Here is a 23,759-nt window from a genome sequence, read left to right as displayed (position 1 = left end):
GATCGACCGTTGTGATATACGACCTCTTCCTCCCCTGCCGTGATGTGTGACCTCCCCCGCCATCGCCGCGATGTGCTACCTCTTGCCCCGCCCCCAACTACAATGTACAATGGGCAATCTTTCTCTCCTGCCCACCCGCCGCCGCCCTCCAACCCTCAAGCACAAATGCCGACCTTCCCCCCGCAACCCCCCCCTTCATTCCGCCCCCAATTGACACAAGTAGCAAACCCTCAGCTCCAAAGGGTTAGACAGCCTAGGTCTATCCTATTGCATTACAAACAATAGGGGCCTAAATTACTAAAGCAAATCAAAAGTCGGAAAGTAACAATTCCATGGTAATTAGCCATGCAACTATATACTGGATAGCTGTTCTAGTCATCCAGTGAAGTTATCTTCCAGGCAAAAGTTTGGGACTTGAATATAAAAATGAACGAATTTAGTCAGCACTGCTGCCACTTTGATTGCCTGATCCAAAATCAACCCCCAAATGGAAGAATTAATTTTTCAGGTTTCAGTGAGTGATCAGTTGTAACACTTGATCTGTACATCATTGAGACTTTACCTGTATGAGGTCTCTTTTTTCCTTCTCTCCTGAGTTAATAGCCTTTTTTATAGTTTTCATTTCATTCACAATCGCCTGTGCTTCATCGAGTTTGTATCCTCCCTGAGCCCCTGACATCTTTAGATCAATTCTGTCATTGAAAATGCATGTAACAGTCAATTGTGAGGATGTAAAAGTAATTCGGCAATTTCTATCGGAGCCAATCATATACATTTCAATTACTAGACTTTTACTATAAAAAATGTAAAAGCATTTGTTTAAGGTTAGCTTTAAGAAAAGTATTCACTGAATTTCAAAAATATATTTGAACATTTTTTGTTGAAAAAAAAACATAGTTCACAATACTGCTTTAAACGTTACTGATTCATTTAACATTGGTTGCTTTCGTTAAAGTTACATAACATTTGAATGTGTAAAGAAAAATTGTAATTTATTAATGGCCACTATTTCATGCAGTTCAACTAGGTAAATTCAACAGAAATCTAATGAATAATACACGCACAATATTTGTGAGCTGATCTAATTATAATTACTAATGGTCCAGATTTTGGGTTAGTAGCGAGCGAACGGCGCTTGCTGTTCATTACGCTTACAAGCTGCCTACAGACATTTTGTGCGCTTTTGAGTGGCAATATATAGTCATTAGACATCTGAAACAGTGCGGCACAGTGCCCTCCACAAGGGATCTGGGACCTGTACATAAGTACATAAATAGGAGCAGGACCAGGCCACCTGGCCCCTCGAGCCTGCTCCGCCATTTAATAAGATCTGATCATGGACTCAGCACCACTTCACTGCCCGCTCCACATAACCCTTTACTCCCTTATCGCTCAAAAATCTGTCGATCTACGCCTTAAATATATTCAATGACCCAGCCTCCCACAGCTCTCTTGGGCAGAGAATGCCACAGATTTATAACCCTCAGAAGAAATTCCTCCTCATCTCAGTTTTAAATGGGCGGCCCCTTATTCTGAGACTATGTCCCCTAATTTTAGTTTCTCCTATGAGTGGAAATATCCTCTCTGCATCCACCTTGTCGAGCCCCCTCATTATCTTATATGTTTCGATAAGATCACCTCTCATTCTTCTGAACTCCAATGAGTATAGGCACAACCTACTCAACCTATTTTCATAAGTCAATCCCCTCATCTCCGGAATCAACCTGGCGAACCTTCTCTGAACAGCCTCCAATGCAAGTATATCCTTCCTTAAATATGGAGACCAAAACCGGACACGGTACTTTAGGTGTGGCCTCACCAATATCCTGCACAGTTGTAGCAGGACTTCTCTGCTTTTATACTCTATCCCCCTTGCAATAAATGCCATTTGCCTTCCTGATTACTTACTGTACCTCCATACTAACTTTTTGTGTTTCATGCACAAGGACCCCCAGGTCCCTCTGTACTGCAGCACTTTGCAATTTTTCTCCATTTAAATTATAATTTGTTTTTCTTTTTTTTCTGCCAAAGTGGATAACCTCACATTTCCCACTTTAAACTCCACCTGCCAAATTTTTGTCCACTCATTTTGCCGATTTTGTGTGTCCTCCTCACAATTTGCTTTCCCATCCACCTTTGTATCATCAGCAAACTTGGCTACATTACACTCGGTCCCTTCATCCAAGTCATTAATATAGATTGTAATAGTTGAGGCCCCAGCAACCTGTGGCATCCCAGTAGTTACTGTTTGCCAACCAGAAAATTACCCATTTATCCCGACTCTGTTTTTTGTTAGGTAGCCAATCCTCTATCCATGCTAATATATTACCTCCAACCCCATGAACTTTTATCTTGTGTAGTAACCTCTTGTGTGGCACCTTATCGAATGCCTTATGGAAATCCAAATACACCACATGCACTGATTCCCCCTTATCCACCCTGCTTGTTACATCCTCAAAGAACTCCAACAAATTTGTCAAACATGATTTCCCTTTCATAAAATCATGCTGACTCTGTTTAATTGAATTATGCTTTTTCAAATGTCCCGCTGCTGCTTCCTTAATAATGGACTCCAGCATTTTCCCAATGACAGATGTTAGACTAACTGGTCTATAGTTTCCTGCTTTTTGTCTGCCTCCTTTTTTAAATCGGGGTGTTACATTTGCAGGTTTCCAATCCGCTGGGACCACCCTAGAATCCAGGGAATTTTGGTAGATCACAACCAATGCATCCGCTATCTCTGCAGCCAATTCTTTTAAGACCCTAGAATGTAAGCCCATCAGGTCCATGGGACTTGTCCACCATTAGTCCCATTATTTTACCGAGTACTACTTCTTTAGTAATAGTGATTTGGTACAGGGGGTCATTGAAGTGTGGGGGGCAGGGGGGGGCAGTAAAAAGAAACGTTGTAGTGGTAGGGGACAGTATCATTAGGGGGTTAGATACGGTTCTCTGCAGCCGAGAGCAAGTCCCGAAGGCTGTGTTGCCTGTATGAACAGAACAAGCAACGTGTCTTTCAACCAATTAGATGAAAGAATCCTCACTGAGGCACAGTCTAAATCAGGAACTGTAAGTTTGACTGTGATTAAATGGAAAATCATGTACAGAAAGTGAAATAAAGAGGGAAAGAAATCTGGAATTACGAGAGACAAAAGACAGAAAGAAAAAGTAAAAAAATACATTTTTATTTTAGTTTTTTTTAAAACCTCTAATAATAATAAAAATTTGATGACCTGAGATTGCCAAATAGGATTAAGGCCTTTAACGCTGTAACAAATTCACATTTTTTTGTGTGGTTAATGGGTATTTAGTGGCCAAGTACCATAATTTTGCCCGCTAATGGCACGGATTTTGCTGCAAGAATAACGGTGAGGTCCTCAGCGCTCACCATTATTAGCTAGTATAATAATAAGATAAGAACATGAGAAATAGGAGCAGGAGTCAGCTAAATGGTCCCTCGAGCCTGCTCCGCCATTCAATACGATCATGGCTGATCCGATCATGGACTTCCCTGCCCGCTCCCCATAACCCCTTATTCCCCTTATCATTTAAGAAACTCTCTATTTCTGTCTTAAATTTATTCAATGTCCCAGCTTCCACAGCTCTCTGAGGCAGCAAATTCCACAGATTTACAACCCTCAGAGAAGAAATTTCTCCTCATCTCAGTTTTAAATGGGCGGCCCCTTATTCGAAGATTACGCCCTCTAGTTCTAGTCTCCCCTATCAACGGAAACATCCCCTCTGCATCCACCTCGTCAAGCCCCATCATAATCTTATACGTTTCGATAAGATCACCTCTCATTCTTCTGAATTTCAATGAGTAGATGCCCAACCAACTCAACCTTTCCTCATAAGTCAACCCCCTCATCTCTGGAATCAACTTAGTGAACCCTTTCTGAACTGCCTCCAAAGCAAGTATATCATTTCGTAAATATGGAAACCAAACCTGCACACAGTATTCCAGGTGTGGCCTCACCGATACCCTGTAAAACTGTAGCAAGACTTCCCTGCTTTTATACTCCATCCCCTTTGCAATAAAGGCCAAGATTCCATTGGCCTTCCTGATGCAATCTTTTTCCATTTAAGTAATAACTTGCTCTTTGATTTTTTTTCTGCCAAAATGCATGACCTCACACTTTCCAACATTATACGCCATCTGCCAGATTTTTGCCCAAATTTTTGCCCTGTGTATGTCCTTTTGCAGATTTTGTGTGTCTTCCTCACACATTGCTTTTCCTCCCATCATTGTATCATCAGCAAACTTGGCTACGTTACACTCAGTCCCTTCTTCCAAGACGTTAATATAGATTGTAAATAGTGGGGTCCCAGCACTGATCACTGCGGCACCCCACTAGTTACTGATTGCCAACCAGAGAATGAACCATTTATCCCGACTCTCTGTTTTCTGTTAATTAGCCAATCCTCTATCCACGCTAATACATTACCCCCAACCCCATGAACTTTTATCTTGTGCAGTAACCTTTTATGTGGCACCTTGTCAAATGCCTTCTGGTAGTCCAAATACACCACATCGGACAGCAACTTCTGGTGTCCACACATGCGCAGTAAAACACGGAAATTTTTATACAATTTGCCCTATTCCTCCACAAGCTCTGCTACACGAGTACCTCGCCAATAGATCAGCACTGAAATACATATTTCTGCCCAAATATGAGCATGCGTATTCAACGTCTGCCGACACTTCTGGTAGAATATCCCAGAATCAGAGGCCAGGGGGCCTACCCAGCAACCATCAAAAGCAGGCAGCAAATATTCAGATAATCCAGGCCATAGTTTATGACTTTAAAGCTGTAGACATGCACAACTGATAAAGACAAAGATAATTTGTCCTGCTCTATTTAGTTCATTATTGAGATGCAGTCCCAGCAAAAGGACTCCACAGTCTCAAAGAAAAGATTTTTTTTAATATAATGGTGAAATCAGTATCAATCTTCAACCACACAATCTACCTACACCGACCAAAGTACAAGAACAGTGCTGTCTTCATCCCTCTTCTTTTGGGGTAAATAACTATACACACAACGTAGTCTAATCTTCACCCCTCTTTTCTGAGACCAGCACCACGAGCTAGACCCACCTTCAGCCATCTTTTAAGGGCTAAATCCAGTTAGGATCGGCAATGGTAGTATAGTGGTTATGGGCTCACTTTTCCCCAGTGATTTGTGCCTTTTTTTGGAGCAGGCTGCTCTTTTTGGCCCAAGTTGAAAAACCAATCAACTTACACCAGTGTAACTCAGTTACGATTTTTTTAGGTCAGTTTTTTTTTTTCAACCAAAGCGGGCGTAACCAACCACCTATGCCAATTAGGGAAGTTTGGCCAGCTGAGAGTTACTCCAGTTGTGCTTAGGCCAGCGTATGTGGCCTCTGCTGAAAAACCTTCCAGAAAGTTAAGGAGATCGGTGCAGCAGATGTCTGGACACACTAAAAGAATTGAAAAACACATAGCAGCAACTTACCTACAACCCCGCCCGAAGGCTGTCCTATCCCATTCTCGCTCCCGGTTCACACACACACACACAGGGCGAGAGAGAGAAAAAGAGAGCGAGAGATGGGGGAGGGAGAGAGAGCCGGGACTAATGACATGTGAAATTTAAATTCAGTTAATTAAATAAATCTGGAATAAAATGCTAGTATCAATAATGGTACCCATGAAACTAGCAGATTGTCATAAAAACCCATCTGCTTCACTAATGTCCTTTAAGGAAGGAAATCTGTTGCCCTTACCTGGTCTGGCCTATATGTAACTCCAGACCCACAGAAATGTGGTTGACTCTTAACTGCCCTCTGAAATGGCTTAGCAAGCCACTCACTTTAAGGATGGGCAATAAATGTTGGGCTTCCCAGCAACGCCCACAATGAATAAAAAAAAAAGATAAATAATGCTGAAAACATAAAATGCCCTGATAATCCAGTTATGGCAGATTAAAGTACCAACAGTGACAGGAAAAATAATTTATTCCATGGAAGAGTTCCTGTTATTTTCTCCCTGGTAGCTTCATCGTCTTTCCAGCAATTACAACAAACACCTATTACTCCAACAACCAGAATGCCAGTAACACGAACTAGCAAGCTCTCCAACACACAAACATAATCTACCGTTAGCAAAACAGGAAACAAAAGTGTATATAAAGAAGCAAAGGTGAAAAGGTAAAGGATTTTGCTTAAAGTTTCCAGGCAATTTGTTATCAACAAAGCCAATGCTAATCAAAAATTAGGATACATTCCACAGGCATTTAACTACAAGTTGAAACAAGATCACTGGCTGGGGCACATTTTTAAATTGTGTCTGTAATTTTGGATACCCTGTTACCAAAAGAACATTAATATTTCAAAAATAATACTGATTCTAGGACTTGGTGCTTTAAGTGAGAAGGAAAAATTCAGAACTGAACATTATTTCCAGAGAGAAAATAAAACACATGGGGAGATAAGATCTCGGTCTTTAAAGTGGAGAGACATAGATGATGTATGTGTAAACAGATTATTTAAATGGACTGAGAGAACAGAGCAGAGGACATGGTTCAATAATAACCAGATTGAAGCCAGACTTGGAAGAACTGGTCTCTAAATCCACCCCCATACCAGAATGATGAGTATTATGGAATCGTCATAAAAGCAGTTCATGATGTGTCAATTAACACCTTCGGAACAACAACAACTTGCATTTATATTGTGCCTTTAACATAGTAAAATGTCCCAAGGCACTTCACAGGAGTGTAATCAGACACAAATTGGAAAATAAACTGGATAAATAACCAACTGGAAATGGGAATGTACAATATGGGATTGGCAAGACTCTAATCTGAAATGGGAGCCAGAATGGTTACTGTGCTGCCGGGATACTAGCGATTGAGGCAACTGATCATCACGGAACAGTGGAGATGGATGAAAATCCTGGAATTTTTCTTGATTGTCTTTAAGGATCAGGGACAAAAAAGGAGGTAAAGGCCACAAGTTGATGGATTATGCATGGTCTGTGGAAAAAATGAGACTTGTTGGGCCAAAAGGACTTTGTTCTCTTAATTTAAAAGGCACATCGTTTTTATTTAAAATTGTATACTTTGAAGGTAGAGATTTTCTGGACAGAATGTCCACAACTAGGAAGAAATAAATTGTTTCTTTCAAAAGCCAAGTCATAAAAATGGAAAATCCAAGGGTATTCATGACACATCTGTGCTGACAGATCATTTATGTAAGATACTATGAACTAGACTGTGGCTAGCTCAAGTAGGTAGAAAGTTTCCGTTAGTCAGTTAGCAGCTTCCAGGATTACTTAGTTTGTCCAACTGAATCTTATAACCTATCTTTAGAATGACGGGAAACCGAAGGAATTCATACAGAAACAGTGCATCTCACAAAACTGACCAGCTGTCAACAGCAACCACTAAATTTTCTTTATTCCTGCAGCAAAGTCTAAGCAGCCAATACGGAAGACTGATAGATCTCCCTCCAAAAGATACTGTACACCTCAGTGTTGTTGAGCAGACAGGGTGGTAAAGTGCCAAAACATATTATTTTTGTAAACAAAAGAGATGCAATTTTATATTCAGCGCAGGCTGGAAAAAAATCACAACTAGAACAAAGACTTAACGTCTTAAAAGACACAGTGATCCACTGTCTCCCCCAACTATTCATTTCATAGTATCATGGAAATTTTGGTGCAGCTGGAGGTTATTTGGCTTATTGTGCCTTTGCCAGTGCTAGCTCCACTAATCATATTTCCCTGCTCTTGCTCCATACCCTTTAATATTTCTCTTCCAGGGTAAACTCACTCCTGAATGTCTGATTGTCTTGGTTTTATAGGGCCCAAGTTTCGAGCCGCGCCTAGAACGGCGCAGTCCCGACCTGGCCGCCCGTTTTTTGCGCCACAAAGTGCGCCTAAAAAAACCCTCCAGATTCTCCAGCTCCCTGCAGGTCCTCTGGCCCTCGGCGCAGCGCAGCAGAAGCTGTAGGGGGCGGAGCCAGGTCCCTGCGCTGAAAATAGTGCCGGGACCTCTGCACATGCGCGCTACAGTGGCCAGGCGCCCAAAACTGTGTGGGAGGGGCCGAAGCACGCAGCCCCTAGCCCTGGCTGAATGGCCTCACTGGGGCTGCGTGAATAAGGCTCCTCCCACGGCCAGCTCCTGCTTCCTCCCGAGCCGACTCGACTCCCGCTTCCCGCCCCCCGCCTCCGGACCAGACCCGACTCCCGCTCCTCCCCCCCCCCACCCCGACCCGATTCCCGCTCCCCCGGACTGGATCCGACCTGAACTCCCTCCCCCCGACCTCCCTCTCTCTCCCTCCCTCCCTCCCCGCGAACCGAACCGACCTCCCTCCCTCCCACCAACCCAACGCCACCTACCTGTAAATCTGGTGCTGGGGACGGGCCCTGCCTGAAGTCTCGGGCCCTGCCCGTTCAGTCTCCCTCCCCCTTCTCCTTCCCCCCATCTCCCCTTTATCCCCTTCTCCCCCCCTCCCTCCCTTCTCCCCCATCCCTCCCTCCTCCCCCTCCCCTCGCTGTCAGAAACACAGACACTGACAGACAGAGAATAAGAGACACACACAGACAGACAGAGAGATAGAGACACTGACAGAGACACACTAGGGGGGGGGGGCATCCCAGCACGCTGTTGGAGGGCTCCCGGTGCTGCAGTCGGTAAGTAGAAAATGTTTTATTTATTGATTAAAAAAAATTATTAATTTTTTTTGATTGATTTATTGGTTGATTTATTGATGTATTTATCATTTATTATTGATGATGGCTCTTTATTTGTAAAACTGAAGTGTTTAATGTTTGTAAACTTCCCTTTAAACCCCCCCCCACCCCCCACCATTCCCTACGCCTGATTTGTAACCTGCGCCTGATTTTCTAAAGTGTAGACAAAGTTTTTTCGAGCGTACAAAAATCTTCACTTACTCCATTCTAAGTTAGTTTGGAGTAAGTTTTCACTGACGAAACTTTGAAAACAGGCGTAAGTGGCCGGACACGCCCCCTTTTGAAAAAAAAATTCTGTTCCAAAGTGAAACTGTTCTAACTGACTTGAACTGGAGCAAACTAAATGACGAGAATTCCAATTTCTAAGATACTCCGTTCTACACCAGTTGCTCCTAAAAATCAGGAGCAAATCATGTGGAAACTTGGGGCCATAGGCATTTGTGGTAAAATATTCCATACCTTAATAATCCTTTGCGTAAAAATCCTTTTAATCTCTCCTTTTATGTATTTAATTCTAATCCTAAGTTTATGATCTGCTTTTACCAATTCTCTGACCCGTGGAAATGATCTTTCATTATTTAATCTCTCAAATGTTTTCAGAATTCTGAGCATTCCATTAAATCCCTTCTCTGCTTTAGTATATAAAGGCCTAATTTTTTCATGTCTCTCCATCATAACTAAATCTTCTCATCCCAGATATCATCTCAGTGAATCTATGTTGCATCTTTACTTAGAGATCCATTCTATCTAAAAACTAGTGTTGAAAACTACAAAAAATATAACTACAGTCTAACCAATGTCTGCACACATTATTCATTGTCGTTATCATTACCTCCTGTTTTTGTATTCAATAGCTCTGTATATAAGCCAGAATCACATTTTCTTTTGTTTAATCTACAATTGTCCTTCTAACGATCTCTGTATCTCCACACTTACACCTGTCCACATTCAATTTTACACTTCAGGGTATTTCCATTCTTTCTTTTGACTTCAGATTTATCTGTGTTGAACTACATTTTCCATATTGCTCCACACCCCTCTGTCCAGGTCCTCCTGTGTTGTTTCATAACCTCTCTCACAATTTGCCATGCCACATTATTTATTATTATAAGTAAAGTCGTCTTATACTTACGCCTTAAGAGTTTCAAATCCTTGTTCTTTGTACTGAAGTTCCTGTCTCATATAAGCTAGCTCTCTCTTCAGTTTATTTACCTATTGTAGTGAAAAAAAGTGTAAAGGTATTGGGATTTTTTTTTCTACAGCAAGAAGTGTTTATTGGATAATTAAAAGACATGACACTGTATTAAATATATGTATACCCTCTACATTTTGCAGTTTTCTGCACATCTATACTACTATTGTTTTCCCACCTCCTCTCCTGAAAGTGTCACTCATACAGCATTAGAAATACTTAGCATACTCATCAGATTGCAATCTCAAATGTTTCATTTGCCCTCCTCTACCCAGTATTTCTGAAATTAACAGTGAATTCCACATTTAAATCCAGTTTAAAGTTGAACTCTGCTGTGAAGAGATTGTCTGTTGACATTGTCAAAGCCAACTCATCCACATAAATCAAATAGTAAATAGTTGATAAAAGGAAAAAATTAAATGTTGAAAGTCTAAAATAAAAACTGAAAATCAAGTCTGGGTTCTGATCAAAGGCTCGGGGACCGAAATGACCCCCCGCCCCAAACAGGACGCACATTTCGAAAAAAATGATAATGACAGAGCGAAATTGGCATCCTTTTAATTGAGCTTTTAATTTTTCCGGGCGGTGTTTGAGCGGAAGTGGATCAGGAGCAGGGAGGAAGGTGGGCGGTGGCATCTGCGTTGCGCTGAGCACACAGACGTTCCACATCGCGCTGACATGTAGCAAAGCGCTTCCCCTTTAGTTAAAGGGGAGGGCCGCTGCGAGCTCTGCATTGATGATTATTTTCCAACAGTCTATCAACTCTGGATCAGTTCCTATGGACTGGAGGGTAGCTAATGTAACACCACTTTTTAAAACAAGGAGGGAGAGAGAAAACGGAATTACAGACCGGTTAACCTGACATCGGTAGTGGGGAAAATGTTGGAATCAATTATTAAAGAGGAAATAGCAGCACATTTGGAAAGCAATGACAGGATCGGTCCAAGTCAGCATGGATTTATGAAAGGGAAAGCATGCTTGACAAATCTTCTAGAATTTTTTGAGGATATAACTAGTAGAGTGGGCAAGGGAGAACAAGGGGATGTGGTGTAATTGAACTTTTAAAAAGCTTTTGACAAGGTCCCACACAAGAGATTGGTGTGCAAAATTAAAGCACATGGTATTGGGGGTAATGTATTGATGTGGATAGAGAACTGGTTGGCAGACAGGAAGCAAAGAGTCGGATTAAACGGGTCCTTTTCAGAATGGCAAGCAGTGACTAGTGGGGTGCCACAGGGCTCAGTGCTGCGACCCCAGCTATTTACAATGTACATCAATGATTTAGATGAAAGAATTGAGTGTAATATCTCCAAATTTGCAGATGACACTAAGCTGGGTGGCGGTGTGAGCTGTGAGGAGGATGCCAAGAGGCTGCAGGGTGACTTGGACAGGTTAGGTGAGTGGGCAAATGCATGGCAGACGCAGTATAATGTGGATAAATGTGTGGTTATCCACTTTGGTGGAAAATCGTGAAGGCAGAATATTATCTGAATGGCGGCAGATTAAGAAAAGGGGAGGTGCCACGAGACCTGGGTGTCATGCTACATTAGTCATTGAAAGTTGGCATGCAGGTACAGCAGTGAAGAAGGCAAATGGCATATTGGCTTTCATAGCTAGGGGATTTGAGTATAGGAGCAGGGAGGTCTTACTGCAGTTATACAGGGCCTTGGTGAGGCCTCACCAGGAATATTGTATTAGTTTTGGTCACCAAATCTGAGGAAGGACGTTCTTGCTATTGAGGAAGTGCAGCGAAGGTTCACCAGACTGATTCCCGGGATGGCAGGACTGACATATGAGGAGAGACTGGATCGACTGGACCTGTATTCACTGGCGTTTAGAAGAATGAGAGGGGATCTCATAGAAACATAAAATTCTGACGGGACTGGACAGGTTAGATGCAAGAATGTTCCCGATGTTGGGTCAGTCCAGAATCAGGGGTCACAGTTTAAGGATAAGGGGTAAGCCATTTAGGACTGAGATGAGGAGAAACTTTTTTACTCAGAGAGTTGTTAACCTGTGGAATTCCCGACTGCAGAGAGTTGTTGATGCCAGTTCATTGGATATATTAAAGAGGGAGTTAGATATGGCCCTCATCGCTAAAAAGGATCAAGGGGTATGGAGAGAAAGCAGGAAAGGGGTACTGAGGTGAATGATCAGCCATGATCTTATTGAATGGTGATGCAGGCTCGAAGGGCCGAATGGCCTACTCCTGCATCTATTTTCTATGTTTCTATGTTTCGTGGCATCCACTGGACCACCAGGGAGGGTTTCGGCCGAGCCAGCAGCCCGATACCCAAGAAAGGGTGCCGGCGGCCCGAATTCAAAGTCGCCCGACAATTAAAATAATATGGCGGCCGTGGCTGAGCGATCTCCCGATTAAGGGCGGACGCGCCGCCCAGCCACTGGCAGATTCCTGCTGGGAAAAGTGGTCAGGGACACCGATTGGCAGACCCCGCAGGGAAATTTCCCTCGCGGGGCAGAAAGGGGTCACCACAATTTCTGATGGGTCTGCGCATTCACCAGCCCCCAGTCGCTTTCTCTCCATACCCCTTGATCCTCTTAGCCGTAAGGGCCATATCTAACTCCCTCTTGAATATATCCAAATGAACTGGCATCAACAACTCTCTGCGGTAGGGAATTCCACAGGTTAACAACTCTCTGAGTGAAGAAGTTTCTCCTCATCTCAGTCCTAAATGGCCTACCCCTTATCCTAAGACTGTGTCCTTTGGTTCTGGACTTCCCCAACATCGGGAACATTCTACCCGCATCTAACCTGTCCCGTCCCGTCAGAATCTTATATGTTTCTATGAGATCCCCTCTCATCCTTCTAAACTCCAATGTATAAAGACCCAGTTGATCCAGTCTCTCCTCATATGTCAATCCTACCATTACGAGAATCAGTCTGGTGAACCTTCGCTGCACTCCCTCAATAGCAAGAACGTCCTTCCTCAGATTAGGAGATCAAAACTGAACACAATATTCCAGGTGAGGCCTCACCAAGGCCCTGTACAACTGCAGTAAGACCTCCCTGCTCCGAAACTCAAATCCCCTAGCTATGAAGGCCAACATTCCATTTGCCTTCTTCACCATCTGCTGTACCTATATGCCAACTTTCAATGACTGATGAACCATGACACCCAGGTCTCGTTGCACCTCCCCTTTTCCTAATCTGCCGCCATTCAGATAATATTCTGTCTTCGCGTTTTTGCCCCCAAAGTGGATAACCTCACATTTATCCACATTATACTGCATCTACCATACATTTGCCCACTCACCTAACCTGTCCAAGTCACCCTGCAGCCTCCTAGCGTCCGCCTCACAGCTCACACCGTCACCCAGCTTAGTGTCATCTGCAAACTTGGAGATATTACACTCAATTCCTTCATCCAAATCTTTGATGTATGCTGTAAAGAGCTGGGGTCCCAGCACTGAGCCCTGCGGCACTCCACTAGTCACTGTCTGCCATTCTGAAAAGGACCCGTTTATCCCGACTCTCTGCTTCCTGTCTGCCAACCAGTTCTCTATCCACGTCAGTATATTACCCCTAATACCATGTGCTTTGTTTTTGCACACCAATCTCTTGTGTGGGACCTTGTCAAAAGCCTTTTGAAAGTCCAAATACACCATCTCCCTTGCCCACTCTACTAGTTACATCCTCAAAAAATTCCAAAAGATTTGTCAAGCATGATTTCCCCTTCATAAATCTATGCTGACTTGGACCGATCCTGTCACTGCTTTCCAAATGCGCTGCTATTTCATCCTTAATAATTGAGTCCAACATTTTCCCCACTACTGATGTTAGGCTAACCGGTCTATAACTCCCCGTTTTCTCTCTCCCTCCCTTTTTAAAAAGTGGTGTTACATTAGCTACTCTCCAGTCCATAGGAACTGATCCAGAGCTGATAAGACTGTTGGGAAATGATCACCATTTCTAGGGCCACTTCCTTAAGTACTCTGGGATGCAGACTATCAGGCCCCGGGGATTTATTAATGGACCTTAAGGAGGGGGGCATTTTCAGCATTTGATCTCTCAAAATATTAACTTATTCTTTCATCTTGCAGATGGACTTTCGAGTACTTTTGTTTCTCCGCAAATAAATAATTGAATTATTTTACAACAGGAGAGAATGGCATTAAAAAATGAAATGTTTTTTTAAAAATACTCGTCAACCTCCCTCGGCCAAGGGCACTATTTGGGTCAAGCAGGGTTAGTGGGCAGGGAGATAACTGAACAAAGGCATGAAGGCTTTCGGCTCCTTCCTTGATTGATTTTCTAATTAATTTTTCAGTCTGCTCATTGATTTTGTTCAAGCTCTGCGTTTTTTTTCCACAGAATCATTTTTGTGCACTTTTAATTTTCTCCTACGTGGTACCCAAGTTGTGTTTCTAATTTTAATTTAGGTGGCCCCATCACATAACATTACACTCACAGTCCCAGATCTCACCAGATTCTGGTTTTAAACCTTTTGGTTCTGTAATATGAATAAGCATCCCATAGCTGTAAACTACAAAATTCTAAATGATAAGTTTGACCAATTTGGTGGCTTCATATAAACTGATAATCACAACTTCATTAATGATGCTTGTTCTTACCCTCGATTTTGTTGTTGAAATTTCTGCCTTGAGAATGTCTGGATCATATTTAGTACTAGACGAAGAGCCTGAGAATACTGAAAAACAACCACAAAAATATTCACACATGAAAACGTTGACTCTTAAAAAGCAACATACAAATAAATATCGAATAATATGTACTCTCATGCAAAGCTAAGCTAGTATAAATGTCAATCACAGCTCCTTTCGAAAAGTAATGGACAACATTCTTTCCAGATTGCTGAGACTTGCCGAACAAAAATCTATTGATAAGAACATAAAAAGTAGGAACAGGAGTTGGCCATATGGCCCCTCGGCCGGCTCCGCCATTCAGTAAGATCATGGCTAATCAGATCATGGGCTCAGCTCCAATTCCCCGCCCGCTCCCCATAACCCCTTATCGTTTAAGAAACTGTCTATTTCGGTCTTAAATTTATTTAATGTCCCAGCTTCCACAGCTCTCTGAGGCAGCGAATTCCACAGATTTATAACCCTTTCTGAGAGAAGAAATTTCTCCTCATCTCTGTTTTAAATCAGCAGCCCCGTATTCCAAGATCATGCCCTCTAGTACTCGTCTCCCCCATCAGTGGAAATATCCTCTCTGCATCCATCTTGCCAAGCCCCCTCATAATCTTATACGTTTCAATAAGATCACCTCTCATTCTTCTGAATTCCAGTGAGTAGAGGCCCAACCTACTCAATCTTTCCTCATAAGTCGACCCCCTCACCCCCGGAATCAACCTGGTGAACCTTCTCTGAACGGCTTCCAAATTCTTAAACCCTGTTTATCTCTGTCTTAAACCCCGGTATAATTCTGGTGATTCTTCATTTGAAGTTAGTCAGTTCCCCCTAATAGACTAAGTCCCACAGGAACTGGGGAACTCATTAACCAAAAGGGGGAAAACCATCAACCAAAAGTCAGAAATTGGCTGCAGAGACTAGGTCCCAGAGTGGGGAGCACCTGCATCTTGAGCTTTATCAGATACTATATATTAGGATAAGTGGATGAAACTCTATTAATCGAACACTACAGTACATTTAAAAATCAACCAATATTTCTCTCAGTAGAAGGAAATAGTTTATCAGTACTCACAGCTGCTCTGGGAACCAGATTTATCCTTCCAGACATCATTTAGCTGCCTGTATTCCTGTTGGGCCAATTCTAATCTCTGTTGCTTCACTTGGTAGATTTCCTTCTGTGCAGTTAGTGCATCCTGTGCTACTACCAGATAGTCCTTCAACATGCGCTCCTGTTCTCTTCGCCACTGAGCCCGAGGATCCTCTACCTGTGTTGTCTCTAAAAGATAATGAACCATGAGATTGTGTTTACATCCATTTTTTTTTTTTAATTGAACAGAACATGGCAAAGCCTTCAAGCAAGTCATAACAGTTTGATTATGCCACAATCTGGTTGTGGGATTTGCTGAACTAAGAACACGAAACAATTTGCACATTTATTTTCCACCCAAAAACTACAGAATAATAGAATTTGGTTTGTAATTTCTAATTAATTAGAGGTGAAGCAAGATATTTCTATAGTTGGAATGCTTACGTGTATTGTGATCAATGTAATAGACTCCAACTTGTGCATCGAATGCTTCTTCCCAACCCAATGGCAATTCATCTCCTACACAATCACCGAAGGAGAGGGGTTTGGTCCATCTATAGAACAAACAGAAAAAAATAGATCAGCCTCTTAGTCTTTAAAAACACTATTAACAGCTAATTAATACTGCACATCGGTCACATAAATCTATTTCCATGCAGTTTACGTAATCACCCAGAAAAGCCTAGGGCCAGTTAAAGAATAATCACAATATGTATTCATATAGTGCCAGTCACACAGTAAAACATGCTTCAGAGGCACGAGGAAAAAAATGGACACTGAGCTGAAGGAAAAGATATTGGGTAAATTATCTAAAAGCTTGGTCAAAAGAAGGGAGTTTCAAGGAGTGTCAAAAGGAGAGGATGGTGTCGAGCTTTAGGCAGGGAATTCTCTTGCACTGGGCGAAGACAACTGAAGGCAAGGCCATGTCACAACAATGGGATGAAGGGAAGAGCTCCACAAGAGGTCGGGAATCCAAAGAATGGAGAGCTCAGGTGGGAAGGGCTTTTAGGATTAGGGAATGTTGTCGAAATAGGGAGGGGAAAAGGCCATGGAGACATTTAAAGAGGGGAACTTTAAGTTAGGCACTGGGGGACCAGGAGCTAATGTAGGTCAGCAAGGACATAGGTGCCGGGTGAGCGATTTATAGTGCAATATAGAATATGGACAGGAGTTTTACAGAGATTGGGAGGAGAAGAAGAGTCAGGAAAGCATTGGAATAATTGAGTGACAACAGCCTGAATGAGGGTTTCAGCAGCAAATAAACAGGTGGGGTGGGAAGAGTTGCACAATGTTAGAGATAAACATGTGTTTTTTTTGTGATGAAGAGGATGTGCTAACATTGGAGAATTCAAAAGGCATGTTGGCCTTCATAGCGAGAGGATTTGAGTATAGGAGTAGGGAGGTCTTACTGCAGTTGTACAGGGCCTTGGTGAGGCCACACCTTGAATATTGTGTACAGCTTTGGTCTCCAAATCTAAGGAAGGACATTCTTGCTATTGAGGGAGTGCAGCAAAGGTTCAGCAGACTAATTCTCGGGATGGCAGGACTGACATGAAGAAAAACTGGATCGACTAGGCTTATATTCACTGGAATTTAGAAAAATGAGAGGGGATCTCAAAATAAAATTCTGACGGGATTGGACAGGTTAGATGCAGGTAGAATGTTCCCGATGGGGAAATCCAGAACCAGGAGTCACAGTCTAAGAATAAGGGGTAAGCCATTTAGGACTGAGATGAGGAGAAACTTCTTCACTCAAAGAATTGTGAATCTGTGGAATTCTCTCCCACAGAAAGTTGTTGATGCCAGTTCATTGGATATATTCAAAAGTGAGTTAGATGTGGCCCTTACTAAAGGGGAATGGGGTACTAAAGTTGCACGATCAATCATGATCATATTGAATGGTGGTGCAGGCTCGAAGGGCCGAATGGCCTACTCCTGCACCTATTTTCTATGTTTCCATGTTTCTTCTATAGGCATGTAAATAGCAAATGGGTAATGAGAGGTGGGACTGATTAGGGACCAAAAAGGAGACGTGCGCATGGAAACAGAGGGCATGGCAAGGTACTAAAGGAGTACTTTGCATCTGTCTTCACCAAGGAAGATGTTGTCAAAGTCATAGTGAAAGAGGAGGTAGTGAAGATAATGGATGGATAAAAATTGATAAGAGGAGGTAGTAAAAAGGCTGGCTGTACTTAAAGTAGATAAGTCACTAGGACCTGATGGGATGATCCTAGGATGCTGAGGGAAGCAAAACTGCGGAGGTATTAGCCATGACGGTGGAGGAGGATTTCCTGGAGTGCATAAGGGATGGTTTTTTAGACCAATATGTCGAGGAACCAACTAGGGGGAAGGCCATCTTAGACTGGGTGTTGTGTAATGAGAGAGGATTAATTAGCAATCTCGTTGTGCGAGGCCCCTTGGGGAAGAGTGACCATAATATGGTGGAATTCTGCATTAGGATGGAGAATGAAACAGTTAATTCAGAGACCATGGTCCAGAACTTAAAGAAGGGTAACTTTGAAGGTATGAGGCGTGAATTGGCAAGGATAGATTGGCGAATGATACTGAAGGGGTTGACTGTGGATGGGCAATGGCAGACATTTAGAGACCGCATGGATGAACTACAACAATTGTACATTCCTGTCTGGCGTAAAAATAAGAAAGGGAAGGTGGCTCAACCATGGCTATCAAGGGAAATCAGGGATAGTATTAAAGCCAAGGAAGTGGCATACAAATTGGCCAGAAATAGCAGCGAACCCGGGGACTGGGAGAAATTTAGAACTCAGCAGAGGAGGACAAAGGGTTTGATTAGGGCAGGGAAAATGGAGTACGAGAAGAAGCTTGCAGGGAACATTAAGACGGATTGCAAAAGTTTCTATAGATATGTAAAGAGAAAAAGGTTAGTAAAGACAAACGTAGGTCCCCTGCAGTCAGAATCAGGGGAAGTCATAACGGGGAACAAAGAAATGGCGGACCAACTGAACAAGTACTTTGGTTCGGTATTCACTAAGGAGGACACAAACAACCTTCCGGATATAAAAGCGGTCGGAGGGTCTAGTAAGGAGGAAGAACTGAGGGAAATCCTTATTAGTCGGGAAATTGTGTTGGGGAAATTGATGGGATTGAAGGCCGATAAATCCCCAGGGCCTGATGGACTGCATCCCAGAGTACTTAAGGAGGTGGCCGTGGAAATAGTGGATGCATTGACAGTCATTTTCCAACATTCCATTGACTCTGGATCAGTTCCTATGGAGTAGAGGGTAGCCAATGTAACCCCACTTTTTTAAAAAAAGGAGGGAGATAACAGGGAATTATAGACCGGTCAGCCTGACATCGGTAGTGGGTAAAATGATGGAATCAATTATTAAGGATGTCATAGAAGTGCATTTGGAAAGAGGTGACATGATAGGTCCAAGTCAGCATGGATTTGTGAAAGGGAAATCATGCTTGACAAATCTTCTGGAATTTTTTGAGGATGTTTCCAGTAGAGTGGACAAGGGAGAACCAGTTGATGTGGTATATTTGGATTTTCAGAAGGCTTTCGACAAGGTCCCACACAAGAGATTAATGTGCAAAGTTAAAGCACATGGGATTGGGGGTCGTGTGCTGACATGGATTGAGAACTGGTTGTCAGACAGGAAGCAAAGAGTAGGAGTAAATGGGGACTTTTCAGAATGGCAGGCAGTGACTAGTGGGGTACCGCAAGGTTCTGTGCTGGGGCCCCAGCTGTTTACACTGTACATTAATGATTTAGACGAGGGGATTAAATGTAGTATCTCCAAATTTGCGGATGACACTAAGTTGGGTGGCAGTGTGAGCTGTGAGGAGGATGCTATGAGGCTGCAGAGCAACTTGGATAGTTAGGTGAGTGGGCAAATGCATGGCAGATGAAGTATAATGTGGATAAATGTGAGGTTATCCACTTTGGTGGTAAAAACAGAGAGACAGACTATTATCTGAATGGTGACAGATTAGGAAAAGGGGAGGTGCAAAGAGACCTGGGTGTCATGGTACATCAGTCATTAAAGGTTGGCATGCAGGTACAGCAGGCGGTTAAGAAAGCAAATGGCATGTTGGCCTTCATAGCGAGGGGATTTGAGTACAGGGGCAGGGAGGTGTTGCTCCAGTTGTACAGGGCCTTGGTGAGGCCACACCTGGAGTATTGTGTACAGTTTTGGTCTCCTAACCTGAGGAAGGACATTCTTGCTATTGAGGGAGTGCAGCGAAGGTTCACCAGACTGATTCCCGGGATGGCGGGACTGACCTATCAAGAAAGACTGGATCAACTGGGCTTGTATTCACTGGAGTTCAGAAGAATGAGAGGAGACCTCATAGAAACGTTTAAAATTCTGACGGGGTTAGACAGGTTAGATGCAGGAAGAATGTTCCCAATGTTGGGGAAGTCCAGAACCAGGGGACACAGTCTAAGGATAAGGGGGAAGCCATTTAGGACCGAGATGAGGAGGAATTTCTTCACCCAGAGAGTGGTGAACCTATGGAATTCTCTACCACAGAAAGTTGTTGAGGCCAATTCACTAAATATATTCAAAAAGGAGTTAGATGAAGTCCTTACTACTAGGGGGATCAAGGGGTATGGTGAGAAAGCAGGAATGGGGTACTGAAGTTGCATGTTCAGCCATGAACTCATTGAATGGCGGTGCAGGCTAGAAGGGCCGAATGGCCTACTCCTGCACCTATTTTCTATGTTTCTATGATCTTCCAATCCTCCATAGATATGAGGGATGATGCCAGAGGACTGGAGAATTGCAAATGTTACATAATTGTTCAATAAACCCAGCAACTACAGGCCAGTCAGTTTAATCTCAGCACTGGGGAAGCTTTTAGGAACAGTAATCAGGGACAAAATTGTTACTTGGACAAGTGTTCATTAATTAAGGAAAGCCAGCACGGATTTGTTAAAGGCAAATCATGTTTAACCAACTTGATCAAGTTTTTTGATGAGTTAATAGAAAGGGTTGATGAGGGTAATGCAGTTGATTAATGTACATGGATTTCCAAAATGCGTTCGACAAAGTGCCACATAATAGGCTTGCTAACAAAATTGAAACCCATGGAATAAAAGGGACAGCAGCAGTCTGGATAAAATATTGTCTAAGTGACAGGAAACAGAGAGTAGTGGTGAACGGTTGTTTTTCGGACTGAAGGAAGGTATACAGTGGTGTTCCATGGGGGTCGGTTCTTCGACCACTGCTTTTTTTGATATATGGTAATGACTTGGACGTGGGTGTACAGGGCATAATTTCACAATTTGCATATGACACAAAACTTGAAAGTATAGTGAACAGTGAGGAGAGTGATAGACTTCAGGAACACAGACAGGCTGGTGAAATGGCCAAACACGTGGAGTTGAAGTTTAACACAGAAAAGCGTGAAGTGATGCATTTTGGTAGAAAGAATGAGGAGAGGACATATAAACAAAATGGTACAATCCTTAAGGGGGTGCACGAACAGAGAGACCTGGGGCTATATGTGCATAAAAACACTGGTTTGGCCCCAACTGGAGTACTGTGTCCAATTCTGGGCACGTGAAGGCCTTAGAGAAGGTGCAGAAAAGATTTACAAGAATGATTCCAGGAATTCGGGACTGCAGTTACATTGATAGACTGGAGAAGCTAGGATTGTTCTCCTTGGAGCAGAGAAGGCTGAGAGGAGATCTGATGGAGGTGTTCAAAATCATGATGGGTCTAGACAGAGTAGATAGAGAGAAACTTTTCCCATTGGCAGAGAGTCAAGAACCTGAGGACACAGATTTAAGGAGATTGGCAAAAGAACCAAAGGCGACATGAGGAAAAACTTTTTTTATGAAGCGAATGGTTAGGATCTGGAATGTACTGGCTGAAAGGGTGGAGGAGGCAGATTCAATCGTGGCTTTCGAAAGGGAATTGGATAAGAACCTGAAGGAAAACCTTTTGCAGGGATACAGAAAAAAGGCAGTGGAGTGGGACTAGCTGAAGAGCTCTTGCAGAGAGCCAGCATGGGTTCAACAGACCAAGTGGTCCTTCTGTGCTGGAACCATTCTATGATTCTATGAGGTTGGAGGTTCAGCCTGGGGTCAAACAGAATGCGCACAACTGTGAATAAAATTTGGTTCAGCCAAAACAGTAGCCAGGGAAGGGGATCATCGAAGCATAGAATAGTACAGCACAGAGGGACAGAACTGAAGCCAAGAGCATGGAATTTGTGGGAGGAGCCAACGATAACAAATTTGATCTTCGCAAAGTTTAGTTGAAGGAAATTGCAGCTCATTCAACAAACAGTCTGCGAGCACAAAGACAGTGAAGGGATCGAGAGAGGTGGTGAAGCAGTAGCGCTGCCTGTCATCAGTGTAAATGTGGATGCTGACCCCCCTTGTCTGCAGACGATGTCACCAAAGGCTGTGGGTAGATAAGACAAAGGAGGAGGATAAGGGTAGATCCTTTGCGGGACTCCCAAGATGATGATGTGGGGTTGGGAAGAGAAACTCTTCTGGAGCTACTCAGCCAATAATCAGATAGGTAAGATGAGCCAAGTGAGGACAGTTGCACAGAACTGAATGATAGAGGCATTAGGGAGAATGCAGCCCTGGAGCATCCACGATGCTGAGAATGACGTGAATAGCACGTTTAGCGAGTTGGTCTTACCGCAGGTAAAGAGTTCACAGCCAGATAGAGAATGGAAGACCAACAGGAAGAGTAGTGCAATGAAGGTAGTGCAGAGGTCCCCTGCGGTCAGCCCCCTGCAAAACAGATACACCGCTTTGGGTACTATTGAGGGGGATGACTCATCAGGGGAGAGCAGCAGCAGCCAAGTTCATGGCACTGTGGCTGGCACTGCTGCACAGGAGGGCAGGAAAAAGAGTGGGAGAGCGATAATGATAGGGGATTCAATTGTAAGGGGAACAGATAGGTGTTTCTGCGGCCGCAACCAAGACTCCAGGATGGTATGTTGCCTCCCTGGAGCAAGGGTCAAGGATGTCTCAAAGCGGGTGCAGGGCATTCTGAAGAGGGAGGGTGAACAGCCAGTTGTCGTGGTGTATATAGGTACCAACGATATAGGTAAAAAACAGGATGAGGTCCTACAAGACGAATTTAGGGAGATAGGAGCTAAATTTAAAAGTAGGACCTCAAAAGTAGAAATCTCGGGATTGCTACCAGTGCCACGTGCTAGTCAGAGTAGGAATCGCAGGATAGCTCAGATGATTATGTGGTTTGAGCAGTAGTGTAGAAGGGAGGGATTCAAATTCCTGGGACATTGGAACCGGTTCTGGGGGAGGTGGGACAAATACAAACCAGACGGTCTGCACCTGGGCAGGACCAGAACCAATGTCCTAGGGGGAGTGCTTGCTCATGCTGTTGGGGAGGAGTTAAACTAATATGGCAGGGGGATGGGAACCTATGCAGGGAGACAGAGGGAATTAAAATGGAGTCAGAAGCAAAAGATACAAAGGAGAATAATAAAAGTGGAGGGCAGAGAAACCCAAGGCAAAAAACAAAAAGGGCCACATTACAGCAAAATTCTAAAGGGGCAAGGTGTGTTAAAAAGACAAGTATGAAGGCTCTGTGCCTCAATGCGAAGAGTATTCGGAATAAGGTGGACAAATTAACTGTGCAGATAGCAGTTAATGGATATGATGTGATTGGCATCACGGAGACATGGCTCCAGGGTGACCAAGGCTGGGAACTCAACATCCAAGGGTATTCAGCATTTAGGAAGGATACACAGAAAGGAAAAGGAGGCGGGGTGGCGTTACTGGTTAAAGAGGAAATTAATGCAATTGTAAGGAAGGATATTAGCTGGGATGATGTGGAATCGGTATGGATGGAGCTACAGAATACCAAAGGGCAGAAGATGCTAGTGGGAGTTGTGTACAGGCCACCAAATAGTAGTAGTGAGGTTGGGAACAGCATCAAACAAGAAATAAGGGATGTGTGCAATAAAGGTACAACAGTTATCATGGGCGACTTTAACCTACATATTGATTGAGCTAACCTAACAATGCGGTGGAGGAGGATTTCCTGGGGTGTGTTCGGGATGGTTTTCTAGACCAATATGTCGAGGAACCAACCAGAGAGCTGGCCATCCTAGACTGGGTGATGTGTAATGAGAAGGGACTAATTAGCAATCTTGTTGTACGAGGCCCCTTGGGGAAG

The 23,759-nt window shown here is 43.3% G+C and overlaps 1 protein-coding gene across 2 annotated transcripts in view; it reads right to left on the bottom strand.

Annotated features, from left to right (window-relative positions):
* The window catches only part of wwc1 (WW and C2 domain containing 1), a 197,511-nt gene that overhangs the window by 113,558 nt on the left and 60,194 nt on the right, over window positions 1–23,759 (bottom strand). For both annotated transcript variants that reach the window (XM_070878102.1, XM_070878103.1), the window contains 5 exons: window positions 16,054–16,163; window positions 15,595–15,798; window positions 14,502–14,578; window positions 9,849–9,928; window positions 563–692 (listed from right to left, as the gene is read on the bottom strand). In XM_070878102.1, coding sequence (XP_070734203.1) covers window positions 563–692; window positions 9,849–9,928; window positions 14,502–14,578; window positions 15,595–15,798; window positions 16,054–16,163 — 601 coding nt within the window. The remainder of the gene's footprint in view (window positions 1–562; window positions 693–9,848; window positions 9,929–14,501; window positions 14,579–15,594; window positions 15,799–16,053; window positions 16,164–23,759) is intronic.

Source organism: Pristiophorus japonicus, chromosome 4 (assembly GCF_044704955.1).
Source record: "Pristiophorus japonicus isolate sPriJap1 chromosome 4, sPriJap1.hap1, whole genome shotgun sequence".
Classification (NCBI taxonomy): Eukaryota; Metazoa; Chordata; class Chondrichthyes; family Pristiophoridae; genus Pristiophorus; species Pristiophorus japonicus.
This window is presented reverse-complemented; position numbering and strand designations above follow the sequence as displayed.